At 34.3% G+C, this 23,731-nt stretch overlaps 3 protein-coding genes across 3 annotated transcripts in view; 2 read left to right on the top strand and 1 right to left on the bottom strand.

Annotated features, from left to right (window-relative positions):
• The first annotated feature begins 10,743 nt into the window (after positions 1-10,743).
• Positions 10,744-11,514, top strand: LOC128261822 (uncharacterized). The gene is made up of 2 exons (XM_052995710.1): positions 10,744-10,989; positions 11,266-11,514. The coding sequence occupies exons 1-2, from the start codon at positions 10,879-10,881 to the stop codon at positions 11,446-11,448; spliced, it is 294 nt and encodes a 97-aa protein (XP_052851670.1). The 5' UTR covers positions 10,744-10,878; the 3' UTR covers positions 11,449-11,514.
• Positions 11,515-13,607: 2,093 nt separating this feature from the next.
• LOC128263482 (ecdysone-induced protein 74EF-like) overlaps positions 13,608-23,731 on the top strand; it is a 60,912-nt gene continuing 50,788 nt past the window's right edge. Inside the window, exon 1 of the mRNA XM_052998553.1 lies at positions 13,608-14,011. The gene's annotated coding sequence lies outside the window, so the exon portion shown is untranslated. The remainder of the gene's footprint in view (positions 14,012-23,731) is intronic.
• Positions 17,777-18,605, bottom strand: LOC128262943 (uncharacterized). The gene is made up of 2 exons (XM_052997533.1): positions 18,291-18,605; positions 17,777-18,237 (listed from the first exon to the last, which is right to left on the bottom strand). Exons 1-2 carry the CDS (start codon positions 18,472-18,474, stop codon positions 17,978-17,980), a joined length of 444 nt encoding a protein of 147 aa, XP_052853493.1. The 5' UTR covers positions 18,475-18,605; the 3' UTR covers positions 17,777-17,977.

The following is a 23,731-nucleotide window of genomic DNA, read 5'->3' on the forward strand; positions in this document are numbered from 1 at the left end:
GCTTTTCCGTTATTTGTTTGGCAAACAACACGAATATAAGAAACAAGGGAAGGTTTGACATAAACAAACAACTTCCTCGCACACAAGCACTGGCGATATTTACCGCTCTTTTGAAGGCTCTGTTGCGCTTTTACAGCTCCGTATTTTCCCGTTACGCGCGCAATAGATGTACTATATCTTTACCGTTAGTTACAACCGCTCGCGAGCACCGTCTGTTGGCGTCTGTTCCGGCAAACAGTCGCAAACCTATTGGCATCGATTTGTAAGCGCCCCGACTGCGACGCGACAGAGAAATTGAAATGAGCACAGGCGGCAGCGCAGCGCACCGTGGGGCCAACGGCCACATTCGTTGACCAAGCCCCAAAAAAAAAATGTTCTTTTAAACTGCATTACATTAAAAAATTATGGAATGCTTATGTCTTCTTTGTGTGTTCCATTCTTTTTAATTAATATGTTGCCAAAAGATTAAAATGAAACGATTGGTATAGTTTTATCTCGTTTTTAAAATTATGTGAGTTATTAATTTTGCCAAGCAAAAGTGGTCGTTGGCCCCATAGTGCAGCGGCCGGAGCAGAGTAAACAGTTGTTTCGTGGAAAAACAAAACGAACATCGTAATGAAGTTCTCTTTTGGCCTGTTGTGAAATTCTACGGTGCTTTGTCATGCTTAAAGCAACAACAATGAAGCGAGAGGTGGGGCAGAGAGAGAGAGAGGGCGGCACGGCCACGGAGAGAGTGAGTGAGATTTAGAGAGAGCTGTGCGCGCCAAAAAAAACACGAGCAGACGTACAGCAGAGGTAATAAAATAGGAGCTAAATGAGTTTGAGGGGATTTTAAATATATATATATTTCATAAAAATTAGTCATGCGAAACGTAAGCCAATATGTCGATCAGTATACGCCGCTTGGTAAAACACAGATATATACATAGATCAAAGATTATATGCATCTACATCTAACTTTAATTATTTTAAATTTAATTTTAGAGTTTTTCTTCTGACCTCTGGTGTTTGAAGGCTGACTGCGACGCGACGTCGGCGTCGACTGCGCAGTTGTTTTGATAAAGAGAAAAAGAAACACGGCAGCAACAACTAAAGGGGGGATGAATGGATGGTTGGAGAAGGGGCGGCGACTGGAGGAGGAGGAGGGGACGACCGCTTCTTGGACTGCACACACACACAACGACACGCGCGCAGCCGAGTCAAACAAACAAATAAAATGTGAAGCAGAAATGGCAAAAAATTAAACAAACAAGTAGACAGGAGCGGTTCAGCGAAAAAAACGAGTTGAACGAACCGAGGTCGCCACAAAAAACAAAAACGTAACAACAAAAAACATAATAACAAGGTGCTTCGCGCCAAAATGAAACGAAATTTCTACTACGCCGTAGTACAATTCCTAAGACAAAAAATAAAGAAAAGAAAGTTCAAAGCATTCATGTTTAACAAAGACTTTTGTCTTTGTCATTACTTAAGCATTAAGTAAACGCTTTTATCAACATAATTTTTGACACAATTCGCGAAAACCATGTCCAAGTTTTGCAAAACATTGTTTTGAAAAACATATAACTTCGATATTTCTTAAAGATAATTTTTAGATATGTTTAAATTTTCAGTAAAAAATAAGTTAATAAAAGCTCTGAAATCATGTCATTAGAAACTAATTTTTTCAATAAAATTAATTCAAATTTTAATTTCTAGTTATTTGGTATTGTTTAAGTGTAATTTCAGTTTAATCAAAGGTAAATGAAAATTTGTTTTGATTTGATTTGTTCTTAGTTTGTTAAATTATTTATTAAATAAATTATTTATTTCCTCGAGAAGTTTAAAAAGTTTTCTGAATTTCTTGCCTAATTGGTAAATACTTTGCACACACCACTCAAATGGAATTCGTAGAAACTAATTAATAATAGAAATGCAAAGCTGTAAGTCTTCTTTTTCCCCCATTTGATAAGTTTGAAATATTTCCTGCTTTTCTATTTCGCAGCTTTTCTTGTGTTTCTGCTTCAGTTTCTATTTATTTTTGTTTAGTTTTGTTTGCTCGTTAGCCGAGTGGGTGGTACAGTAGGGGCAGGTGCTCTCTCATCTATTTCTTTCTCTCTCCCACTTGCTCTCCTTGTTTGTTTGTTTGTTTTTCGTGGCGTGTTTTTTTTTGTTTTTGTGCTTGGTGCGTAGTTTTTACGTTCGTCATCGTTCGCCTGGTATTTCCGTCTTCTGCCGGCGTCGCTGCCCATGCTCTGCCGCAGCGCTGCCTAAATGGTTTGCCTTGAGTTGTAGTTGTAGTCGTACTACATTTGTTTTTTTTTGTTGCTTGCAAACGGATTGCAGTTGTGCACCGAAAAAAATTGTGATTGAATATATTTTTACAATATACATATACTTAATTTATAATTTGCGAAAAAAATTGTTATAACAATAACAAATGGTCCAGAGATCTTTAACGTGTTTATGTAAATCATGGAAATAATTCTTATCATCTTTTTTTAAAAATTATAACTAATTTTTATGTATGAATACTAAAATATTTAAAATATTTTATTTACATATATTAAAATAAATAACTATTGTACACACATTTTTGTTTATTACATATTTTAATTCTGTATTAGTTTAATTACTAATATCTTTCTTTTTCCTTCTGTTTTTAAGTTATTCTTTTGTTTTCGACTAAGTTTGCTTCCTGCTTTTTCCTCTGCCCCCAGTCGCTGCCGCTGTCAAAGTGCATTGCGTTTTTGGTGACTGCGTGGGCGGCATATTATTGCTTTTGTTTCTATTGCTGTTGCTTTTCTCTCGTGCGCAAGTTCTCAGTTCACGTGCTAAGCTCTCACCTTCTTCTCCTTCTGTTCCTTCTACGCCCCATTCTTTTCTTCCTCTTGTCGTTTACCAAGCCATTGTCTTGCCCTCTCTTTTGCGCAATCTATGTTAGTTTTGTGTTCTTGGGCGAATTTTTGTTGTTCCGTTATTTTTTGGCGAGCACTGTGGAATGCAAAAAGAAAAAAATGGGTAAGGAACGGTGTATCAATGGCACCATCAAAAACACTAAAAATGTTTTAATAACATTTAAAACGAATATAATCTTTTCAACCATTAGTCATAGTCTAAAGCTCTTGAAAATCTTTAAACATCATACCAACATTGGCAAACTGTAACATCTAATATAGATAGCATGTCGGTTCACGTACAAAAAATAAAATGGCAAGTCATCGTTTATATCGCATTTTATTCGATCCGTCCCACTGTGAAAGCCGCATGAGAAATGCTAATTAGTACAAATTCGTTTGTCACAATTTGACAGAGAGCGGGACTCTCTTCTTTTTTGCAAGTAATCAAATAAGAAAGTTCGACAGTGCGTGGGTGGTGTTCTTTGGGAGTGGTAGGCGGAAAGTGGTGGTGGTTTTGCAGCTGCTTCTGCCGACGTCGACGGCGACGTAGCAAACAAACACTTGTTTGCACAGGAGAACTAGAGCGCGTTAGGGAAATAAATCTCTTTCACCTAGAGAAAGGGAGAGAAAAGAAAAAACTGAGAGAGAGCAGGCGCACAGGCACTGTTAACTGTTTGTGCACTGGAATATTAGGGGTGTTTAATATAGATTCTCTATATTGTTTTTAAACAAGCCGAAAAATGTTAAAAATGTATCTTAACAGATAATGTAAGCATAATCATAATCATGAACAATGTTATATTATGATGAAATCATTAATAAATACATATGTATGTATATTATTTTGTTTTCAGAAATACTCCGAAGATTTCAGTACTACTCAATACTGGGAACATCAATTTTTTTAAGTGTATTTGCGTATGTTTGCGTGCGAATTTACAACTAGGAAGCAATTTTACTTGTTTACAATGTTTGTGCGTGGGGGGAGATAGCGAAAAGAGAAAGAGAGAGCGATGGTATAATATCCCTGACTACCAGAAATTAAGTCGTGTTGTTTCTTGACCCCTTGCCGCTCGCCCCCGCCTCTGCCCCACGCCCCTCTGCCGACTGAGATGTCGACGCCGGCAGCAGCGCAACTGAAGGTCATTATCCATTTCGCATTTCTCAGTCGCTTTTGCTGCTAAGTTTTCGGCTTCATCACTAAAATATCTTGTGGGGTATTTTTAAATAGGGTATTTTTGTATTTAAAGTTATTTTAACAATTTATAAAATTAATAAATTTTCTTTAATAACATTATTTAATAAAACTTAATAAAAATTTAATTAATTTGTTTTTCAAAATCATAGTCTGCCTTTAAAGGGGGATACACTCACTTCAGAAGGTCTCAACATAATACTTTTTTTTACTTTGCCTGACCAAACATTTTTTTTTAAGTGCTAAAGGAGATTAGTTTTTTATATAATGAGTTTAACACAATTATCCGAAAGATGGTAGATTTAACTTGTACTCTTAAAGCTAAAACTAAATGTAAAATTAAATATTTTAAAAATTCAGGTTTTCTTGATATTAGGTTTTCTTTTTAAAATTCAAAAGATTAGGGTATCGCTAGATCGAATTGTCCGGACTTTGGATTAATTCGGACTTGTTTTTTGGGCTGTCTTCTTATTGTTATTGTTGTTGTTGGACTTCGGTTGTGGAATTGTGTAAACAGCGGCGACTGCGCCGTCAGCAGAACAACAACAACAGCAAAGGCAACGCAGGCATAAGAGTAAACAAAAGTATTTTTTTTTTGTTTTTCGCATTTTGCAGAGACAATGCAAGAAAGTTGGGTTGAGAAAATGGGAAAGAAGGTTGGGGGCTGCAAACAAGAAGAAGAAGTTAGGGGGGCAGTGGGAGGGTGTGGGATAAGGAGGAAACGGACTGAAAGACAGAAAGCAAAGTTAATGAAGATGAGCCTGATGAGTTTTGATGCTCTTGTTGTTTTGTTTTCGGCCGCCTTTTGTTGTCGAGCTTCCACTGCAAAAAATATGCAAAGCAGCAACAACAATAACTAAAACAACAGTAAAACAACAACAGAAAAAAGCAAAAATAAATACATATATGTATGTGTAGGTACACTTGAGGTCAACCAATGAGGGCTTGTGATAATTATTTATTGATAAGCTTTAAAATAGAGCCTATAACTACTAGAAAGCTTTATTTATGGAAGACTAGAATGATGTGGAATGTCTCGCTTTGTAATAATTTTTATAAATTTAAAAATGTTGTTGTCAGTGCGGTTAATATTGTTCTGTAAATAGTATAAATAATAGTTTTTCTGAAATTTATTCGGAGTGCATATTTAATAGTATTATTTTGACCTCAGCTGTGTGTACATAAATACGTTTGCATGCAAGGTAGCGAAATACGCAAATAGAAGCAATGAACTTAATTAGTTGTTGTTACTGTTGTCTATATCTGTCTTTGTCACTAAAGAAAGACTGTTGCAGTGGAGGGAGTGGGAGGGAGTATACTGTAAAGGTGTTAAAAATCAAACCATTCGGAAGAATTGCATTAAGGAAAATAATTAAGTATTTTAATTTAAACAAATAAGAAAGAACTATTTTAAAAATGGAATCTCCTTAGGGTAGGGATCTATTAGTATAGTATAGGAAGTTTTATATAAAATGAAAAATCAAATTATAAGGTTAATATTAAACAAAGATCCTAGTTAGAGTTTATATATATTTTTAACTATATATTTTTAGGTATATGTTTTTCGAAATTTGCCTATTTTTATCAATATTTCGGATTAGAAAAATAGTTAAATAGTTAAGTTAATTTTAAGTTGCAAATTCTTAAAAACCCTGGATAAGTGCTTGGTGTAGTCTTTCTTGCCTTGTTTTGACTTCTATAACCACTCGCTAGAAAATAAATCGAGAACCTTGGCAAAACTTCAAGCGGAAGTAAACAAATTATTCTTTAGCTTTCATCACCCTCTGGCTTGCTGTTTTTCCCATTTTCCCAGGTATTCTTGATAAGGTCTCCTTTCGGTATGCAACACTTAGTTGCAAGTTGCTAACTTACTAGAACACAACTGTACTCCATCTGAATATAAATATGACGAAATGTTTATTCTGCAAACGCTGCTACCAAAAATTTCGTGCGGGTGGTATTTTTTTAATAGTTTTTATATTTTTGGTTGAAATGTTTTCGCCGTGTTGACATTGTTTTGCTGAACGGAAAAAATACGTTTGTCGCATTTATTTACTAACCCAGACCCAACTGGTTGTTGTTGGAATTGTTTACTCTTCTTCTTATATTTTTTTTGTTATTCGACTTGCAACAATAACAAGAAGCAGCGGCAGAAATAGCAACAATAACAGGGCCAACGAACTCCCAGTGCAATTGGAAACACTAAAAACAAAAACTTATACTTGGTGAGTAAAAAAAACAAGGTAGCTTTAATTTAATGATTAAGAGTTTTTTAGCTTTCGTATAGTTAATTTTGAATTTTGTTTAATACATTGTATTGTTGTTAAGTCAAAGTAGTATACTGGGATTTTGCCATTTGTCCAGTTTTTATAATAAATTTATATGCATAAATATAAAAGGATATATGTAGTTAACATTAAGGATATATATGTAAACCTAATTGTTTTCGTTTTTTTAAGATTTAATTAATAGAAGATTAAAAATATCTTATCTTTTCCATTTACGTTTGTTATGGAATAAAATATAATTATTTCAACCTTTTGCAAAGAAATCTATTTGTTAAGTCAATTGATCGATAAGTTGTCTAAATGTAATTAGTTTCCTAGTTACACAAAGTTAAGTTAAAAAAATATTTATTATTAGTAACCTAATATCACAAAACAACATTGAATGTTACAGTAAAAATAAAGAATATCAAAAATAATTTTAATTGTACTGTAACATTGTATTATTAACATTAATTATTAACATTAAAATTGCATTATTTGCGTATATCTTTTTGGCTAGGTTACAGACTTTAGTAACTCAGGGATAGGCTTTGGTTCTTGAATTTAATACTTTAAGAACTCCAATTCATTTGTCATCTGATATTCTTAATTTGCTGTGCATTCGCTTCATTTTGAAAAAGGTCTCTCGCTTTCGTTGATTTTTCGTGTGCATTCAGCAAAAATTTGTTTTCTGCTGCTCCTGTTGTTTTTGTTGTTTGTGTTGGCTCTATTTTGTTTTTTTGTTTTGCTACGTTTTTTTTTGCACAATTTCTTTTTTTTTTTGGGCTTTTACTACTGTAAAGTTTCAAAAGTACAGCTGTTAACAATAACAATGACATATAAACACTCCCGCAGCGGCAACAAAAATGCCAACGCAGCTATGGAAAAAACGAAAGCAAAATGAAAAATATCTGAAAAAAGGGAAACACCGAAAAAGTCAAGCAGAAATCAAACAAGCGAATGCAAAAAATTAATTAATTAAGCATTTTTTTTTGGTGTTGGCCAACCAACGTCGGCAACACGTGAGTTTTTTTTTGTGGGTGGTCGGGTGGAAAATGTATCTGTCTGCTTATTTTGTAGCCTTAGTTCTTGGCTTTGGTCGTTGTTTTTTTTTTTTTGTGGTTGTTGTCATAGTTGTTGCTCATCTGGAATATGTCGAATATTCCGCTGCACTTTTTCATGGCTGTCGTCGCGTTAAAAAGCCTTGAAATGTAATTGAAAAGTGAGCAAAACAAAGCTTAACTTTGCGAGGTGTGTATGTGTGTAGCACTAAGTATAATTGAAACATGCATTTGTGCATATACATATAGGAACTCCAGTTAGTAATTGGGGAATTCCATAAAGGTAAAGTGGCTAAGGAATTTCAGTAACTTATATTTGTTTTGTTTTGTTAAAGATGCTTAACAAGTAACATTTAACTAACACTTTTACTCATATTGCTGAGGAAATAAAAAGTATACTATCTTAGTACCAATAACGGAAACTTATTATTAGGTATTAAACTATCTATTTTAAATAATTGAAACGTATCGTTATCGTTTATAATCATAATAATTTTATTTCATTATAGACAGCGATAAATGAGTGCAAATGCTTACGTCTCCAGTGTTTTCCAGCCCAGGAAAAACATAAAAAGAGGTGGGCAAATGGTCCTTGGGGGCGTTGTGGGGTTAAAAGCAAACGAAGGCAGCAAGGCCAACAACAAGGGAACGAAACAAAACGAGGCAACAACTGAATGAAATACAATAAAATTTTAAAACAAACAAATGCAAACACACATACAGGGGCAAACACAACAAGGAGCCAATGCGAATGCGACTAATGAGCACTGAAACAACAACAAAGAAGCTCAACAAGAAGAGGAAGCGTCGAGTGGCGGTGGTCAGGGGGGGGTTGGGGGTTGACAGTCACCTAGCCATAGTCACCCACCTCCCTTTGCAACCCACTGAAATAAACAAATAGCACTAAAACCAAGTAAGAAGCGATATAATCGCATTTTAGAATTGCTAATACCTCGGGATCGGATTGATTTACTAATACCAATAACATAAAATGGTGGATGAAGCTTGTTCTTATAATAACAAGTTTAATTTATTTGTTTATGGTTAATGATTTCAAATGTTATATCCAGTTTTGTTTTTTTTTGAGGCACAAACGCGAAAAATCAGACAATGTTTAAGCTAGTTATCATTTCTTAATATCGAAAACAAAATGTTAAGTCTTAAACCGAAAAATAATACTAAAAAGTTATGTACAAATCAAAACAAAAAGGATTCGCTTAAAAATTCAGTTTAATCAACATATCTTGGAACATTAAACATACAAAAGAATCGAATGCTACCAATAATTTAATGACGCAATTTAATTGATATTTTGTTTTTTCCCTTTTTAACTTATTAGTTGGAATAAATTAACAAAAACGATAAAATGGATAAAAGTTTAAGCAAAAGGTATTCTGGTAGACGATTGTACCCAAATAAATTGCAAAGCTACTGGTTAACAAAACAACAACAACGACAAGGACAAGAAACAGTTTGTGTTGTATTGTAAAATGCTTATTTACGCATACAATTGCACGTGAGCGGTCGACAGCCAAAGGAGGGAAAAGGGAAAGGAGAAAGCTGTGGTATGAGTGTGAGTAAGACAGCACTAGACCCCGGGGGGAAGGGGGTGGGTTAAAATAGGAAGTTTTGTTTGCAGTGCGCACAGCAACGGAGAGACAAACACAACTGTAACTGTAATTGTGTGTTTGTTTGCTCGAAACTTCCCCCACTTCGGCACCCAACCACCACCCTCTTTGGCCACCCAAACCACCCACAGCTGTCTGGCTTCTGTTTCCCTCATTCTTTTGGCCAAATAAAAAGTTTGTTGAGAACATTTGCAAATGTTTGTTTTAGAAAACAGAAAATGCTTCGTTTGTTTCATCATTATCATCATGGAAATTAACATCATCATCATGTTTTGTATTTGTCTTTGTATTTGTTTTTTTTTGTTGTCTTGGCTTTCTTCGTTTGCTGTGTCCTTACTTATTATTCTTTTACTTCTGGTTCCACTTTCGCTTGACAGGTAATACCCTTTAGATACAACAAGTTTTTTTAAAAAAAGTTTCGTAGAACTAATTGTATTTATTTTTAGTATTATTTATATTAAAAACCAAAAAAAAAAATAATAACATAAACAGTTTTGCGTGCCCAAATCCTTATATAACGCTTATACAGTTTAATTGTTTTATTTTATTGTGCTAATAATAATTAAATGGTGCTACATTTTAATGACAAACGTTGTGTTGTTGAACTATATTATAAAAAGGGCATTCGACAAGCTATAACATCGATTAATTATTTGGCCTAACTTGTTTGCTTTGCTCCTTGTTGCCTCATCGTCATCGTATATTCGTATTCGTCGTCTGCTACTTTTGCGTAGTTTTGTTTATTTTATTTGTTTTGTTTTATTTTTGTTTGATTTACGTTTGGTCGTACCATCTTCACTGAAAAAAACATCTTACTAAATTATGTATTTAAATAAATTGAAAATACATAAGTAAAGGGATAAATTTATTTTATTTTAAAGAAGGTGCCATTATTAAAAATTTATTTTTGAAAAGAAACGGGCTATAGATCATTTAAACTATAATCGGGTGTTTGTGTTGTTCAAAAGTTACCTTTTTCTCTTTTAATAAAATTATTTCAATTTATTTATTTTCGATATTCCAAATTTTTTGCTTTTATTTTTAGTGTTTGGAGAGGTTTTTGGCATCCCTTACAATGAACCGAAGTCACTCCAAACCACCTCCTGCTCAGCCCTCTTTCCAAAAACGCCCACCTCAAATTGTTGGCCTGTCGCCGTGTTTTGTTTTTCTTGTGCTGCTTCTTCTATTATTCGGATGATGGGGCGGGGGAAAGTGGCGAGTTTTTCTTCTCCTATTTAATTTTATTTCAATTTTTTTTCGCCCCGTTGTTGTATTTTGTGTAGGTGTATTGACTTAAAGTTTGTTATACTTCTTTGCCTTTTGTCTTTCAGTTCCAGGTTCAATTCCTGCTTCTTCTTTTCCTTGGTCCTGGAAATATTGTTGTTGGTAAAAGGAAACGCCTTTGAAAAATTTCAGTGTTTGTCCTTCGGAGTGGGATATTTTACCAAGTTTGTTCTGGGCGGTTTCCATTCTTATATTATTTTTATTGTTTTTTAAAGAACATTCGGAGCTTGGCGAAGACATAATTTGACCATCTACATATAAGAATATTAAGAACTGGAATAAAAGTCAAGCCCTTTTGTGTTGATTTTAAAGATGAAATATTTTCAAAATCTTTGTTTTTGTATGTATCGTTGTATGTATCGTTACAGTATAATACAATCACTAAATAAATTATATTATTCTATTCACATAATTTCAGATAGCTGTAAAGACTTTTCCTTCAAACATATTTCTACTTCAAATTCGTAAATTTCTCGTTTTCAGATATGAGTGCTTCTAAGTCTTAAGTTTTTTTTATACTTTGAAAATTTGTTGTGCAAAAGAAATAGAGAACTCGCTGATGAAATGAACAGGCAGACCAAAGAATGGTCTCGAGCTCGACTTTGTAAGCCCAAGGACAATCTTACAACCGAGGCGGGAAACCGGGAACGCTTTGTGCCATCTTGCGAACTTGAGGTAATTACAAATGAAAGCTGCTTGCTAGTCAAGGTCCATTAAAACATCTTTATTTGGCTCATTTAAGTAAAATGAAAAATTTTATTTATTTACTAATAGCATTAGCGTGTCCTATCTACATCCTTTAAAACTTTCATGAATTTTTTGTAAAAGCCCATTTAAGTAGGCAATAAATCTTGCAAAAGTTCATTAAGGATTGAATATTTTATAACAGTTCCATCTAATTTAAGTGAATTCCCAACGCATGAAATATTTAATTTAATTCATTTTTTACAGTGCACCCCAATATCGATGGCTCGTCTAATTGGCTGGGAATACGCGCGGATTTGGCTACGCGATCGCGACAAATTTATCCAGCAGCGTGAACGCGCTGTCAAAGCTAAATTTATCAAGAACGACTTTGAGTGGTGGTTGAAGCTGCGCAAGACACCCAAGAAGTTCTGCAAAGTTGGGGCATAAATTAAAAAAAAATATTAGAGAAATTAAATCTGACACGGACACTTCTAAAATGAAACATTGAAACTTAATATAATATATTCAAATTATTTTTAAATTTTTTACGTAGTTTTAATAAGCAGAGAAGGCTAAGAAGTTTACTACCAGAATGTAAGTTTTGATTTGGTTTTAAAAAATCGAACTTAAAAATCATGAACATGTTAATAATAATAATTTAGACTTTAACCGTTTTAATCAAGGACACAAACCAGACGGTTTGGTGTCCCCGCTAAAGCTTTCTTAATGTAAATTAAATTTTTTTTGGACATGTTAAAGAAAAAACTATTTAAAATAACAAAAAAATATTTTCTTGCTAGGGAAAAACGACCAAGGGTTCCACATTTTTTGGTTAGCTTTTGCAAGGCGTTTTGGAATATTCGCCGGATAAGACGACGGGCATACTTAAGGGCGGCAATTTTCGAATTGTTATCCTTTAAACATGGACCGTTTGACGCTGAAATGATTTGTGTAAGTAAGTTGACAGTCCGTGCCGGCCCTGTGGAGTTCTGTTGATCTATTGAGTTCCTTTTTCCTCGCAAAGTTCAATTACCAGCACGCGCAAAAATTGGACAAGAAATACTCAAGATAAAGATAAAAAAATATATTTTTATAAAATAAGCAATTAAAATGCTGACAGTCTAAGCGTCGAGATACTAGAACTGTTTTTTAAGTCAGTTTTTACTTCATGGCGAACAGATTTTTATATTTAACAATACATATTTTGTTTACCCACTGAGGATTTTAGGAAATTTATATAATCAAAATTTTTTTTAATGGCCCACACATACACATTTATTTTGTATTATTATTATTTTTTTTAAGTAATTAAAGCAATATAAATATAATATTTCATAAAATTTGAATTTAGCTGAACAGCTGATTGAATGTCTGCCGGCGTCGTAAAAGCAACAATTCTATCCCGCGAAAAGCTTTTGCTTGAGCGTTTTAAGCCATCGTCTTCATACAGGTTGCAGGTTCGGAAAAGCGCTCAAATTGGACTCATTTACTGCCACTCACTCGCTCTCCCATGCGGCTTTCAACGCTCTCCCACGCAATTTCCCAAGCAGAGCAGAGGCAGAGACAAATGCAGTTCGCAGTCGACGTCCACTTAATATAACACAATACTTTGAATATATTATAATATATAAAAGATATTTTCCCTTTAACATTTTTTTACCTGTTCCTGTTTACCTGTTTAAAATGAGATTTTTAAAATTCACTTGTTAATTTAAAATGTTATTTACATTTCCGACTTAGATACACACATTATATATTAAGGGCTATTATTAAAAAAAATGAAAATATATTTCATAGAACATTGGTTGCATCAATATAATTGTTAAAATAAATGATCTTCTTGTCAGGTTCATTATTATCTTAAATAACTTACTTAGCAGGGATCCAAACCATTAAAGCACTCAATATCAGGACTTGCTGTGGGTGGCAGCGACTTTGACACCCACACAGCGCGAGAGTTCTGGAGCCGAATAGGATGAGAGAGAAGTAAATCGAAACTGCATACTCTTATGCACAACAAAAAAATTGTATTGTTAAACTCAAACTTAAAAATATTTTTAAAAATTTCTTATAACAACTGATAACAGATAAAAGGTTCTTATTTTATTGGTTTAAAACAAATTGGTTTTTTTTTTCTGTTAACAGGGCGCTTAAACAAAATTTATTTTGTTTTTAATACAACATTTTAATTATTTAATTTACTTTGAAGTATGAAGAACAAATCCTTTACCTTGAATAGCGTATGGTTCCGGTTTTTTATTTTTTTAAGTTTTTAAAATATTGTTTTGGTATACAATGTTAAGTTTTCTGTGTTAATAATAAGCTTCCACTTCGAATCGAAGCAAGTCTTACATATTTTGTATTTTCTACTAAAAACATACACAATTTTAATAGGCTTTAGTTAACATTGTCGACGTAATTACCGTTAGCAGTCGGAAAAATAAAGAGCGTTATTAAGAACGCTCAAGAGTCGTGGGCGCAGAGCTTTTGGGGGCGTGAGAGAGAAAAGCCGACCGCATCAGCCGCTTTTCCACTCACTCAATTCGAAATGTTTTTAACCGTCAGAGAGAATCTATATAGAGGGCTTCTCTGACTCGGTTCGAATATGTCTTCGCAGCGCGCGCGTTCGCATCGGAAATCAGAAAAGCTGGCGAGCATTTAAAAACAAATTCGGCAAGTACAATAGTTAGTTTTTTTCTTCAAATGGCTATGTCGTCGCAGGTTTTTCGTCTGCAAAAATCGTCGTTATAAACCTTTAATCGTTTATCGTTATTTTCTTACATTCGCGTTTTCGTTATTCGTTAAAAAAATACTTGTTACGCATTTAAAAAAAAAAAAAAAACAAAAATTCAAAGCAGTGAAACCCAAAACAACAAAATTTTGGCTGCTTTTCGTGTTTTGCGAGTACGCGTGTGTTTTTGTGTGAGTGAGTGCAGCAAAAAATAAAACCAAAAAGCAACAAATAAATAAATTGAAAACAAAAGCAAATCAAAGGCAAAATTTTTGCAAAGTAAGTTGATTTTAGTGTGTGTGCTAGCATATGTTTCATTGTTTTACATACCAAATTATACATTTTTGACGTTTTTTCAAATTCCAATAGGTAAGTAAGGTTTTTCGATTGTTTTAACGGTTTTTGGAGTCGGATTTTCGTTGAGAAATAAGAAAAAATGCTTTCAATATGTTAGCATACACACACTTTAGCGGCGGGCTAACTGTTGTCTGTGTATATGTGGGTGAATTGGCAATACCGCGCACGTGTAATAGTGTGCGTTTGTTTTTGTTGCTTTTGCGGCCAAGTGGCAGCAAAACGTTGCAAGCAACAATAATAATGATGGCAAAACAAGTGCAGTCAGCAAAACCGACTCAACCAGTGCCTCTCTCGCTCTCTCTCCCTCTCTCTAATATTCGCCTCCCTATTCCGCACTCACTGCTTCTCCTTCGCACCCATTGACGCAACTGCATGGTCAGGGCTTCTTTTACTTGTACTGTGTTTATGGGGATCCCTATTTTCAAAATAAATGTAATTCATGAGTTCCACTAAAAAAAGGTGTTAAAGAAAGGTCTTTAAAAAAGGTTTTTTTTAACAAACTACAAACTTGCAAGTTTAATGTTTAACATATGTTACCCTAAAAGTTATTTTGTGAACAGAACGTAATTTTTAAATTTCACGGCATAAACATAGCAATTCACTGTCTATGGTCGTCTTTGGATTTTGGCTTCGCGCTTTTTGCTCTTCGCATTCCGCTGCTCTCTTTGCGCCAAACAAAGCTCAGCCGACACTTGTCGCGCCTTTTGAGTGCCTCACCTCCCGCCACCCACCTTCACCACTCCCTCCCCTGTCCCCTTTCTCTTTTTTCTTTTACAATTTTAGCTTTGGTGCACTGAGCAAAAACTAGTTCTAAGACACAGACAAAATTAAAAAATAGTTGGGACTGAACAAATAAAATATTAAATATATTTAGAACTTTAAATTTAAAAAAAATTTTAAATACCTAAAATCACAACTTTAAGCAAATCTGTGAAATTTATATTTAGACCCAATAATATCTTAAGATTATCTTGTAAAATACAAAATTACCCTAAACCCGCTTTTTTCTTTGGAGTTAAAAATGCAAATCCTAAAGAAAGTTATATTTAAAAAATTCCTTAAGTTTTCATTTTATTTTCTTTAAGTGTAATTTCTCTTTCCTTTCCACCTCAAGGCGTATTTTGCCCGAAGCTTTTCCGAGTTTCGTTCGATTTCCATTTGCTTTTAATTGTGTTTATGCATTTTTAATCGAGTTAGACTTTGGTAAGCTTTTTACTTTGGCATATGCTATAGTTTGTCGACCAAAAGAGAGGTTGTCGAGAGGGAAATGGGCTCTACCAGATCCACGAGATAAGTCTTTGTTTCGCCCCTTTTGGTAGTGAGATGTTTGGACAAAGTTTCCTAATTGGCCTTGACGCCGTTTTCAGAGCTTCAGAGCTACTAAAAGGCAAAAGTGCGAAATTGTCTGCGTCTAAAATGAGATAATTTATTCGCAATTATAATTTGGTTCATTAAAGTTAATTGAATTAAGGGCTGGCGAAACCTTCTTAGCGAATGGAATGACGATGGTTGAGATTAAGGAATGAGAGGAAGGACTGCAATTAGAGAAAAAGGTATCCATGGCATAAAATAAAAACATTTTTTTAATTTTTGAAATGAAAACAACTGAAAAAAAAACATACAAAATATGTTAAATTTTGATCTGAATTTATAGCAAAGCAAGTTGAGTATAAAATGTAAATTTCTTTTCAACACCCTGTCCTCAACAATTTTTCAACATAACCCAACAGCTGTTGCATCCTAAACAAACATTTCTCTGCCTAACTTTGTCCCCTTAAAAGCTCAATCAAAGTCGTAGTACCCCATATATACCAACCACTTCTCCAGAGCCCCTTCAAACTTCTCCAGCAACTTACCATATGTTTATCTGCTAATCATGGAAATGCGATGCGGTGTTGCAAAATATTTAACTAGAAAACCTCGAGTAAAAAGAATGGAAATGGACGAAACAGCTTTTCCAACGAACAACGGGGTGATATATCCCTCCCACCGGTTTCCCTGCAAGCCGACCATATGCCAAAAAGCTAAACCAAAAATCGCACACATATTTAGCAATACAACGAAATACGAACAAAAAATAAGCAGGCTGCTTTGACATTTCGTAGTCTCTGGCCACGCGCTCATCTCGAACAAGGTCTCTTACAAGGGATATTGCAGCATTAGGGTGGGTAAACATGTTTGGAAATTAAGAGTTGAAAAAGAGTTGAATTTATTTTTAAAATAAATAAAACAGTAAAACGAAAAGTGAGAGGAAATTCGCAATAATGCAAATATTGTTTTTAGTTTGAAATAAAAAATACAATTAACCCTTTAGTACATTAAACATTCTCTAAAAATTGAATTTGTAGTTAAAAAAAATTACTTAATCAAAAAATGTTAATTTTATTTTATTACGTAATATTTCTGAAGTCATATACAAAGTTTGTTGCCGTTTTTAAGTACCTAAGTCATTTTGGTATAACAAACTTAGCTTAAATCGATGCACCCTGATAAAAACCTACGGCACACTCAAATAATTCGCTGTGCTCTGTATGCCAGTATGCCAAAAAAAAAAGGGCAAGACATAACTTTACTCGTTTTTGTCGCTGCCCACGCGTCACGGCCCGAAAGTAGCCACCCACTAAGCCCGCCCAACCACCCGCTAAAACCACCCACTGACGAGCTCAGCCACTCAACCAACGTGTATGCCCTAACATTTACCTTGTTGGCCCGAAGTTGTCTTCCAAACATTTGTTGCACTCTTCGTGTAGAGTTTGCTTCTCACCACGCTGTCTATTCACCAGGATTCTCACGGTTTCTCTCTCATTCACACTCTCTCTCTCTCTCTCTCTCTCCGCCTTTCTCTTTCTCTGTTTACATTGCCCTCTCTTTGAGGTAACCGACGCCGGTTCGGACCGACGTCATCGCAAAGGTCAAAGAAAAGCAGCGAGAAAAAAAAATATATTCAAATCCCACTATGACACTTCAAACAAAATTTAAAAGTTTAGGAACATTTATTTAAAAACTAAAATAACCATTCATTTTTTATTTTATCTTTAGTAATCTTTTATTTTTTTATTTATCTTTTTATTTGTCTTTCGTAAGACAATTCTTAACAAAACGTTTTATAACTAAAGTAGTTTATTTTAAAATTCACAAAACTTATAAATTGAATCATAAAAAAAATTTGTTTACCAAAAATCTGTTTTAGAATTGTATGTCAGAAATAAAGTCAAATTTGTTGAGTGTAATAAAGCTTTTTTAAAACATTCGAGCACTGTGAATAGTGGGTTGGCCAAAAGTAACGCCTCGAGGGGTGATGGTGCAGATTGCGTAGGGCGTCTTTTGGAGGGTGCCTAACCATATGGTCAATTCAATGCACAGAGCAAATTGCCACTTGGCGGAGGGGACGCTTCATTTGGTTTTCAAATTGAATAGGAAGCGACGCGACATTGTCGGGCGTCTCATTGCCTCCCTCTCCCTCCCTCCCTTTGGCGAGTATATGTATATATATTCCTCACCTCCCTTGCATTTGAGAATTCGTCCTCCACTAATTGAGACATTTGTCAACTTGCGTAAATGAGCAATCATTTCTCAAAGGGATCCTCTTATTGGCCAGGGGAGTAAGGATAGTAATTTAATCAATTATTCCAAGTAGAACTATTTTAATTATTATTATTATCTCCAACAATCAATTGAAAAATAGACTTTTGTTGTTTTTATAAAAATTGTAATGCTTCTACGTATTACGGCCAAATATTTATAGAACAGAACAGACAATTTGTTTCACATCTTCTCTAAATCACAAATGACAATATCCTTTTACGAAAGATAAGTAATATCAGTGGATTCAGCGATAATTGTGAGTAGAGTTCAACTGTTCTGTGATCTGGGCTAAAACGCTTCGACTTAATCAGCATACTTGGATGATAAACTGGGAGTGCCCAGCTTTCGAATTTGTTTAGTTGCGATAGGGTTTCCTAGAGATTCCGCTGACTTTACCGTCTTCTTACTGATTTTTTTCTCCACCTCCGACAGCAAGGGGCTTTTCTGTACCAACTTCTTTTTGGATTTAGCTATCTTGGGCTTTTCTAACATCTCTTCCCTGTCCAGGGCATGCATCTCAGTCCTTAGTGTGTCGAAAGTCATGGGCACAAGAAAATAGCGACCTTTAAAAAGGGTTAATTTAGACTTTAAAAACATATTTATTGCAATATCTCACCGTCAAGTTTCTGCAGGTATCCCATTCGATGTCCCATATCTAGGGTTTGTTTCACGGGCGCCTTCAGTTCATCCTGCGGTAATTCTGTGTTCTTAGCTATGGTCACAATGATTTCTCGCAGTGTAGCCGGCGAGTTCAGCAACTGAAGAGTGTGCACGATAATAGCCCCGTTAAAGTTAGGCATATTTTTGATTTTTTTGGAATGGGTTTACTATTCTATTGATGTGTGCTTTTAGTAAAAATGTTTCTAGGAACTGGGAGCTACGTGCAAAACTCAAAAACTAACTGGGCAGCTAGAGATTAGTGTGACAATAAAATGCTTTGCTTGCTATGAGCTGATAGTTTTGGTGTTCAATTTATTTTATTCTTTTGGAAAAAAGTTAATTTATAAGCTTATATAAATTATATATTAAGAATATTTGTTAAAAAAATAACGTTACTTTCTGCATACACTTTTCAGTTTCAGTCTCCGTTTTTCTTCTCTATTAAATGTAATCGGAAACCATGTCGAGCTTAAATTGTCATTCAGTTGGTAACAAGATTTAAGCGTTTTTCTATCGCTGTTACAGAGGCTGGCCAATGCAAGAGAAGTAAGCCATATCTATCAATAATCCTCGGCCCATAGCAACAGGAGTGGAAAAAGAATTGAACAAACTTTGTCACACAGTGATATCCAATATTGGCTTCTGATATTTACATCAGAGACGCCTTTGTGCTGACGTTTTTCGCTGTTGTCGCTTTTGCTGTTCCTAATCAGCGTGGTCTAAATATAGAATCCCTGACCTCCCACTCGCAACTCTTCGGTAATCGCCCCCGGAATAATACCATATGGAGGTTTAATTAAACGCGTTTGTGCAAAAAAACAGCAACAACAAAAGGAAAACAAAGAAAGATGTTTATACAAAAGCCAAACAAGGACAAAGTTTTCGGTATCAATCATGTTTATAGTGGCAATTAAAGCTTTAACAGCTGTCAAAGTCAACTGACAAGCCAAGATGTCATTGCTTTTGCATCATCATCGTCAGAAGTAGATTAAGTGATGGAAGAGCGGAACGAAAAGCTTTAAATTAAGCTGAAATAATATTATTAATGTATGAGCTCGAACAATTATGGCAGTTGCAAGGATGCAAAGGATGCAAAGTTGGGAAACCCGAATAGTTTATCTCTGTTATTGACAGCCAAGGGTAATTTAATCAAAAAGCGTCAGAGTCGGCCATATGGCAGCCATTGAAGCGTTCAGCTGGGCGCCAATAAAAAAACGGTTAAGAAGAGTGTGACATCAAGGATATTTCATATTTTTTTGTCGCCCTTAAAATTAAAAATATGACGATGGTTACTTAAAAAATAATGGATTTAGAATTGACTAAAAGATTGAAATATATGTTTCACAGAATGAAAACAAATTGTTTTTAATAAATTGAATATAAATAAAAATGAGTAGCAATAACATAGAATATAATTTATATATTAAGTAGTGGATTCCATTTTTGTTTAAAAATTGCACCGATGCAATTTTATAGCTCCATTCCTATTACACACTAAATTTAAAAAAAAATTGTAATGCACGAGCACACGTTTATTAAAAAATCGTTGTTAGCAAAAATAGGTAAAGATTTTTTTTATAATATCAAAACTAGATCAGTAAAGTTTTCAAAATAAAGTTGCTCACATTTTCATTATAACCCATTTTTGGTTACCCTTAAGCTCCTACACAATGTTAAAAAAAAACAACTTGTGGGCAGCGCACTAAAGTATGCTATGACTTTTGCCCTAGGCCCTTAGTAGTCTCTTGTATGTGTGAATAAGTGTATGCAAAAATTGCGTTTGTGGGTGGATGAAATTCTTTTTGATTTCCTTTTCCGGATAGGCACCTAAAAATAGAAGCGTCCAAAAATCAGGGACGACAGCATTCCGCCCAAAGCGAACATTTATTTAACATGTTTGATGTTTTCCTCGGTTAAATGTAGCATTTTGACTCCGACCCAAAACAAGCAGAGGCTGGACTACCAGGAAATTCGTTTGTTGATTGTTTGGTTTCAACGTTCATCACAGCAGAAATAAAAGAAGAATTTCTGAAAAAGTTCACACGGAAATTCTATTTTGAAAATGCCATTTAAAATGCAATGCAAATGTTATTTTAACACTTGTCAGTGTGCACAGAAACAAAACACGAAATGGATATTTATATGGAGCCAGAAGGTGGAAGCATAAGGTATGTTTAGAATGACACGCTTTCTTCTTATTATTTATGGCCCGTGAGATAAGTTGAATTGTGAACAATGTGAATGCTGATACCTTATGGTACCTTTTAGACAGGAACCTCAGGAATATTTATGCATTTAAAATGTATGGTAATAAGTTCTTTAAAAAAACCGTAATTTTTAGGAATAACATACGAGTAAAGTGTAGCACATTTTTTTTTACACATGTGCACAATGTGTTCCAAAAAATTCGTGGAATATAAAACTTATCCTTTATTTAAGGTGCAATGCATAATATCTATGCACCAAATTGAACATCCGCTTCCATATCAATATTTCCTCTTTGTTCATCAAATTGGCTTAAACCTAATTTGTTAATCAAATATGCCCAATTGAACGGAAATCCCCTATATCAAACTTACAAACACACACTCACGTGAAATAGCACATCTTCTTTGACATTTATGCAGAGTCAACCTATATGTACGTGCGAGAAGTATACGTACACGTGTGATAAACGACAGCTTCAGCAGCCTGACAGTTATACTTGCTGTGTTTTATTTAAAAGGATGACCTGTCCGGTATTTTCTTTCATTGTGCCCTTACACCCGAAAAAATTATGGGCTAGAATCTTCTTTCCTAGAATCTTTAAATATAGTAAGGATAGTGAAAAAAAAAGTACAAGATAGGTATAATTTTTCATATAGAAATTCTCATGACTCGGCAGTTTTTATAATTTCAAGGTTGTTTTTATTAGTTTTTAAATAAGTAGGAAAGCATTTTGTGATTACTGATTACCTATTAAGTTAAGTGTAGGTAAGATCAGCTCACTGAAAATGTGAGAAAAATTCGTTATAAATACTTTAATTTTTGTAATTAAAATCAGTTTAAACATCAATATTACCCTCAAGTATTACTATTAAATATTTTATAAAATAACGAATATTATGGTTTTTGGCTTCAATTTAAGAAAAGCTATCATAATTTGTTGCCGCACCCCAGATAATTTCTTTGTGTATTGAGTGTTCTCCGGTTGACTGTCTGCTCACCGTGTTTTCGGTATATAAAGACCATGCAAGTGACAAATTATATTCACAATGGTTGGTCAGAGGGACTGCAGCGGGGGACACAGATGAGTTGTGTGGAGTGTCAGCATCAGTGTCAGTTTGGGCTTTGCCAAGTAAAATGTTTTATGTGCAGCCAGCGAGACATTTTTGGCCTTGTGAAATATGAGTTGCATTTTGCAGCACCGGACGGCAGGCCATAAACTTTGACCTGCTCCACCTATGTGCCATATACACCCTTTGGTATCTCGTATATCAACTAATTGCACTTTGTTTATTGTCCATGTATGTGTTCTATCTCTGTTTTGTGGGCTTTGTAATTTTGTTTTATGTCTGGGACGTGCCTTCTCGGCCAATTGGAAATTTTATACCCATAGATTGTCAATTATAATTGACTTGTTTTCCATTGCAAAACAGACGAGGCAGCTGTTGCCAAATGTGATTTGCATTTTGTTGATTCACAAGAACTAAAAACAGGCCCAGACGGAGCTGTCTAAATAACAGCAAGATTCATTGTTTAAGTCGTTTTGATTGGGCTTAAGCAGCTTTTCTTGCTTAAACAGCATTAAGTAAAACCCTACATAGTGATGCCTAAAAGTATGCCACAACAAAAAAAATGTAAACGTTTTCAGCAGCAAAAATGTTCCTCTTACTCCAAAATTCCTCAAGTCAATTAATTGAAGCCGTTTCTTCTTACTTTCTTACTTTCGGGGGGTTTTCCTCTTTTCCACCATCACATCTTCTCGTCTGACGCGGAGCATTTGCGTCATTTTCGTGCGGGTAGCTTTTACGCACTTGCTTCTTAATTACTCACACCGTTGGTCCGCCTTCGTATCCACCATTTTCATTCCACTTTTCCGGACTCCCTGCGTTTCCATTCCATGTTTTGGCCTAAATCCTTAAGCTCCTTTCACAGTTTTTCTGTCTGCAAGACGCGTTCAAAATTTGTATCTACCCTCTGCGAGAGTATTTCGATTAGGGCTATAAAGATTCGGGCAAATATTATAACGATTTTTATTATTATCGATGTGATTAAATTATATAAAAATATTGAGCAAATGGAAATGGAAATTTAATAATTTTCAACACATGCATTTTTGTACAGAAGCCTATCATAAATATTTTCTTCAGTGTATTCAGGAATTTTGTTTGTTTTTAAACTAAAACTTTTTATTATTTTTTATTTTTATTATTTGAATTTGAAGAATCATTTTGGAAATAAACAAATTTTGCTTTTAATAAAATTGTGTAATTTTCAAGAACTTCAGATAAAACTAAAAATTAAAGCAAGCTGCAAACAATTTTAACATTTTTTTTTGCTTATTATACCCTTGCAGAGGGTATTATAATTTCAGTCAGAAGTTTGCAACGCAGTGAAGGAGACGTTTCCGACCCTATAAAGTATATATATTCTTGATCAGCATCACTAGTAGAGTCGATCTAGCCATGTCCGTCTGTCCGTCTGTCCGTCTGTCCGTCCGTTTATATGCAAACTAGTCTCTCAGTTTTAAAGCTATCTGCATGAAACTTTCCCAAAAGTTGTCTTTCTATTGCAGGTAGTATATAAGTCGGAACGAGCCGGATCGGACGACTATAGCATATAGCTCCCATAGGAACAATCGGAAAAATAAATGAAAAAAAATTATAACTTTTCTGTTTTTTATTTTTTTGTTTAGTTCTTCGACATTTAGTAATGGTTAAATATTTCCGATTTACGGATTAAATTTCATCAAAGTCGGACGACTATAGCATATAGATCCCATAGGAACAATCGGAAAAATAAATGAAAAAAAATTATAACTTTGCTGTTTTTTAATTTTTTTTTTAGTTCTTCGACATTTAGTAATGGTTTAATATTTCAGAATTATGGTTTAAATTTTATCAAAATCGGACGACTATAGTATATAGCTCCCATAGGAACAATCGGAAAAATAAATGAAAAAAATTATAACTTTGCTGTTTTTTAATTTTTTGTTTAGTTCTTCGACATTTAGTAATGGTTTAATATTTCAGAATATCGGTTTAAATTTCATCAAAATCGGACGACTATATCATATAGCTCCCATAGGAACAATCGGAAAAAAATAAAAAAAACTTATAACTTTGCTGTTTTTTAATTTTTTTTTTTAGTTCTTCGACATTTAGTAATGGTTTAATATTTCAGAATATCGGTTTA

This window comes from Drosophila gunungcola, unplaced genomic scaffold (assembly GCF_025200985.1).
Source record: "Drosophila gunungcola strain Sukarami unplaced genomic scaffold, Dgunungcola_SK_2 000001F, whole genome shotgun sequence".
Taxonomy (NCBI): domain Eukaryota; kingdom Metazoa; phylum Arthropoda; class Insecta; order Diptera; family Drosophilidae; genus Drosophila; species Drosophila gunungcola.

Bases quoted from the DNA above. Each gene is read 5' to 3' on its own strand.
- LOC128261822 (XM_052995710.1), top strand. From the start codon at position 10,879: ATGAACAGGCAGACCAAAGAATGGTCTCGAGCTCGACTTTGTAAGCCC. The intron at 10,990-11,265 runs GTAATTACAAAT...CATTTTTTACAG, and splicing joins TGCCATCTTGCGAACTTGAG to TGCACCCCAATATCGATGGC.
- LOC128262943 (XM_052997533.1), bottom strand. From the start codon at position 18,474: ATGCCTAACTTTAACGGGGCTATTATCGTGCACACTCTTCAGTTGCTG. The intron at 18,238-18,290 runs GTGAGATATTGC...CCCTTTTTAAAG, and splicing joins ATACCTGCAGAAACTTGACG to GTCGCTATTTTCTTGTGCCC.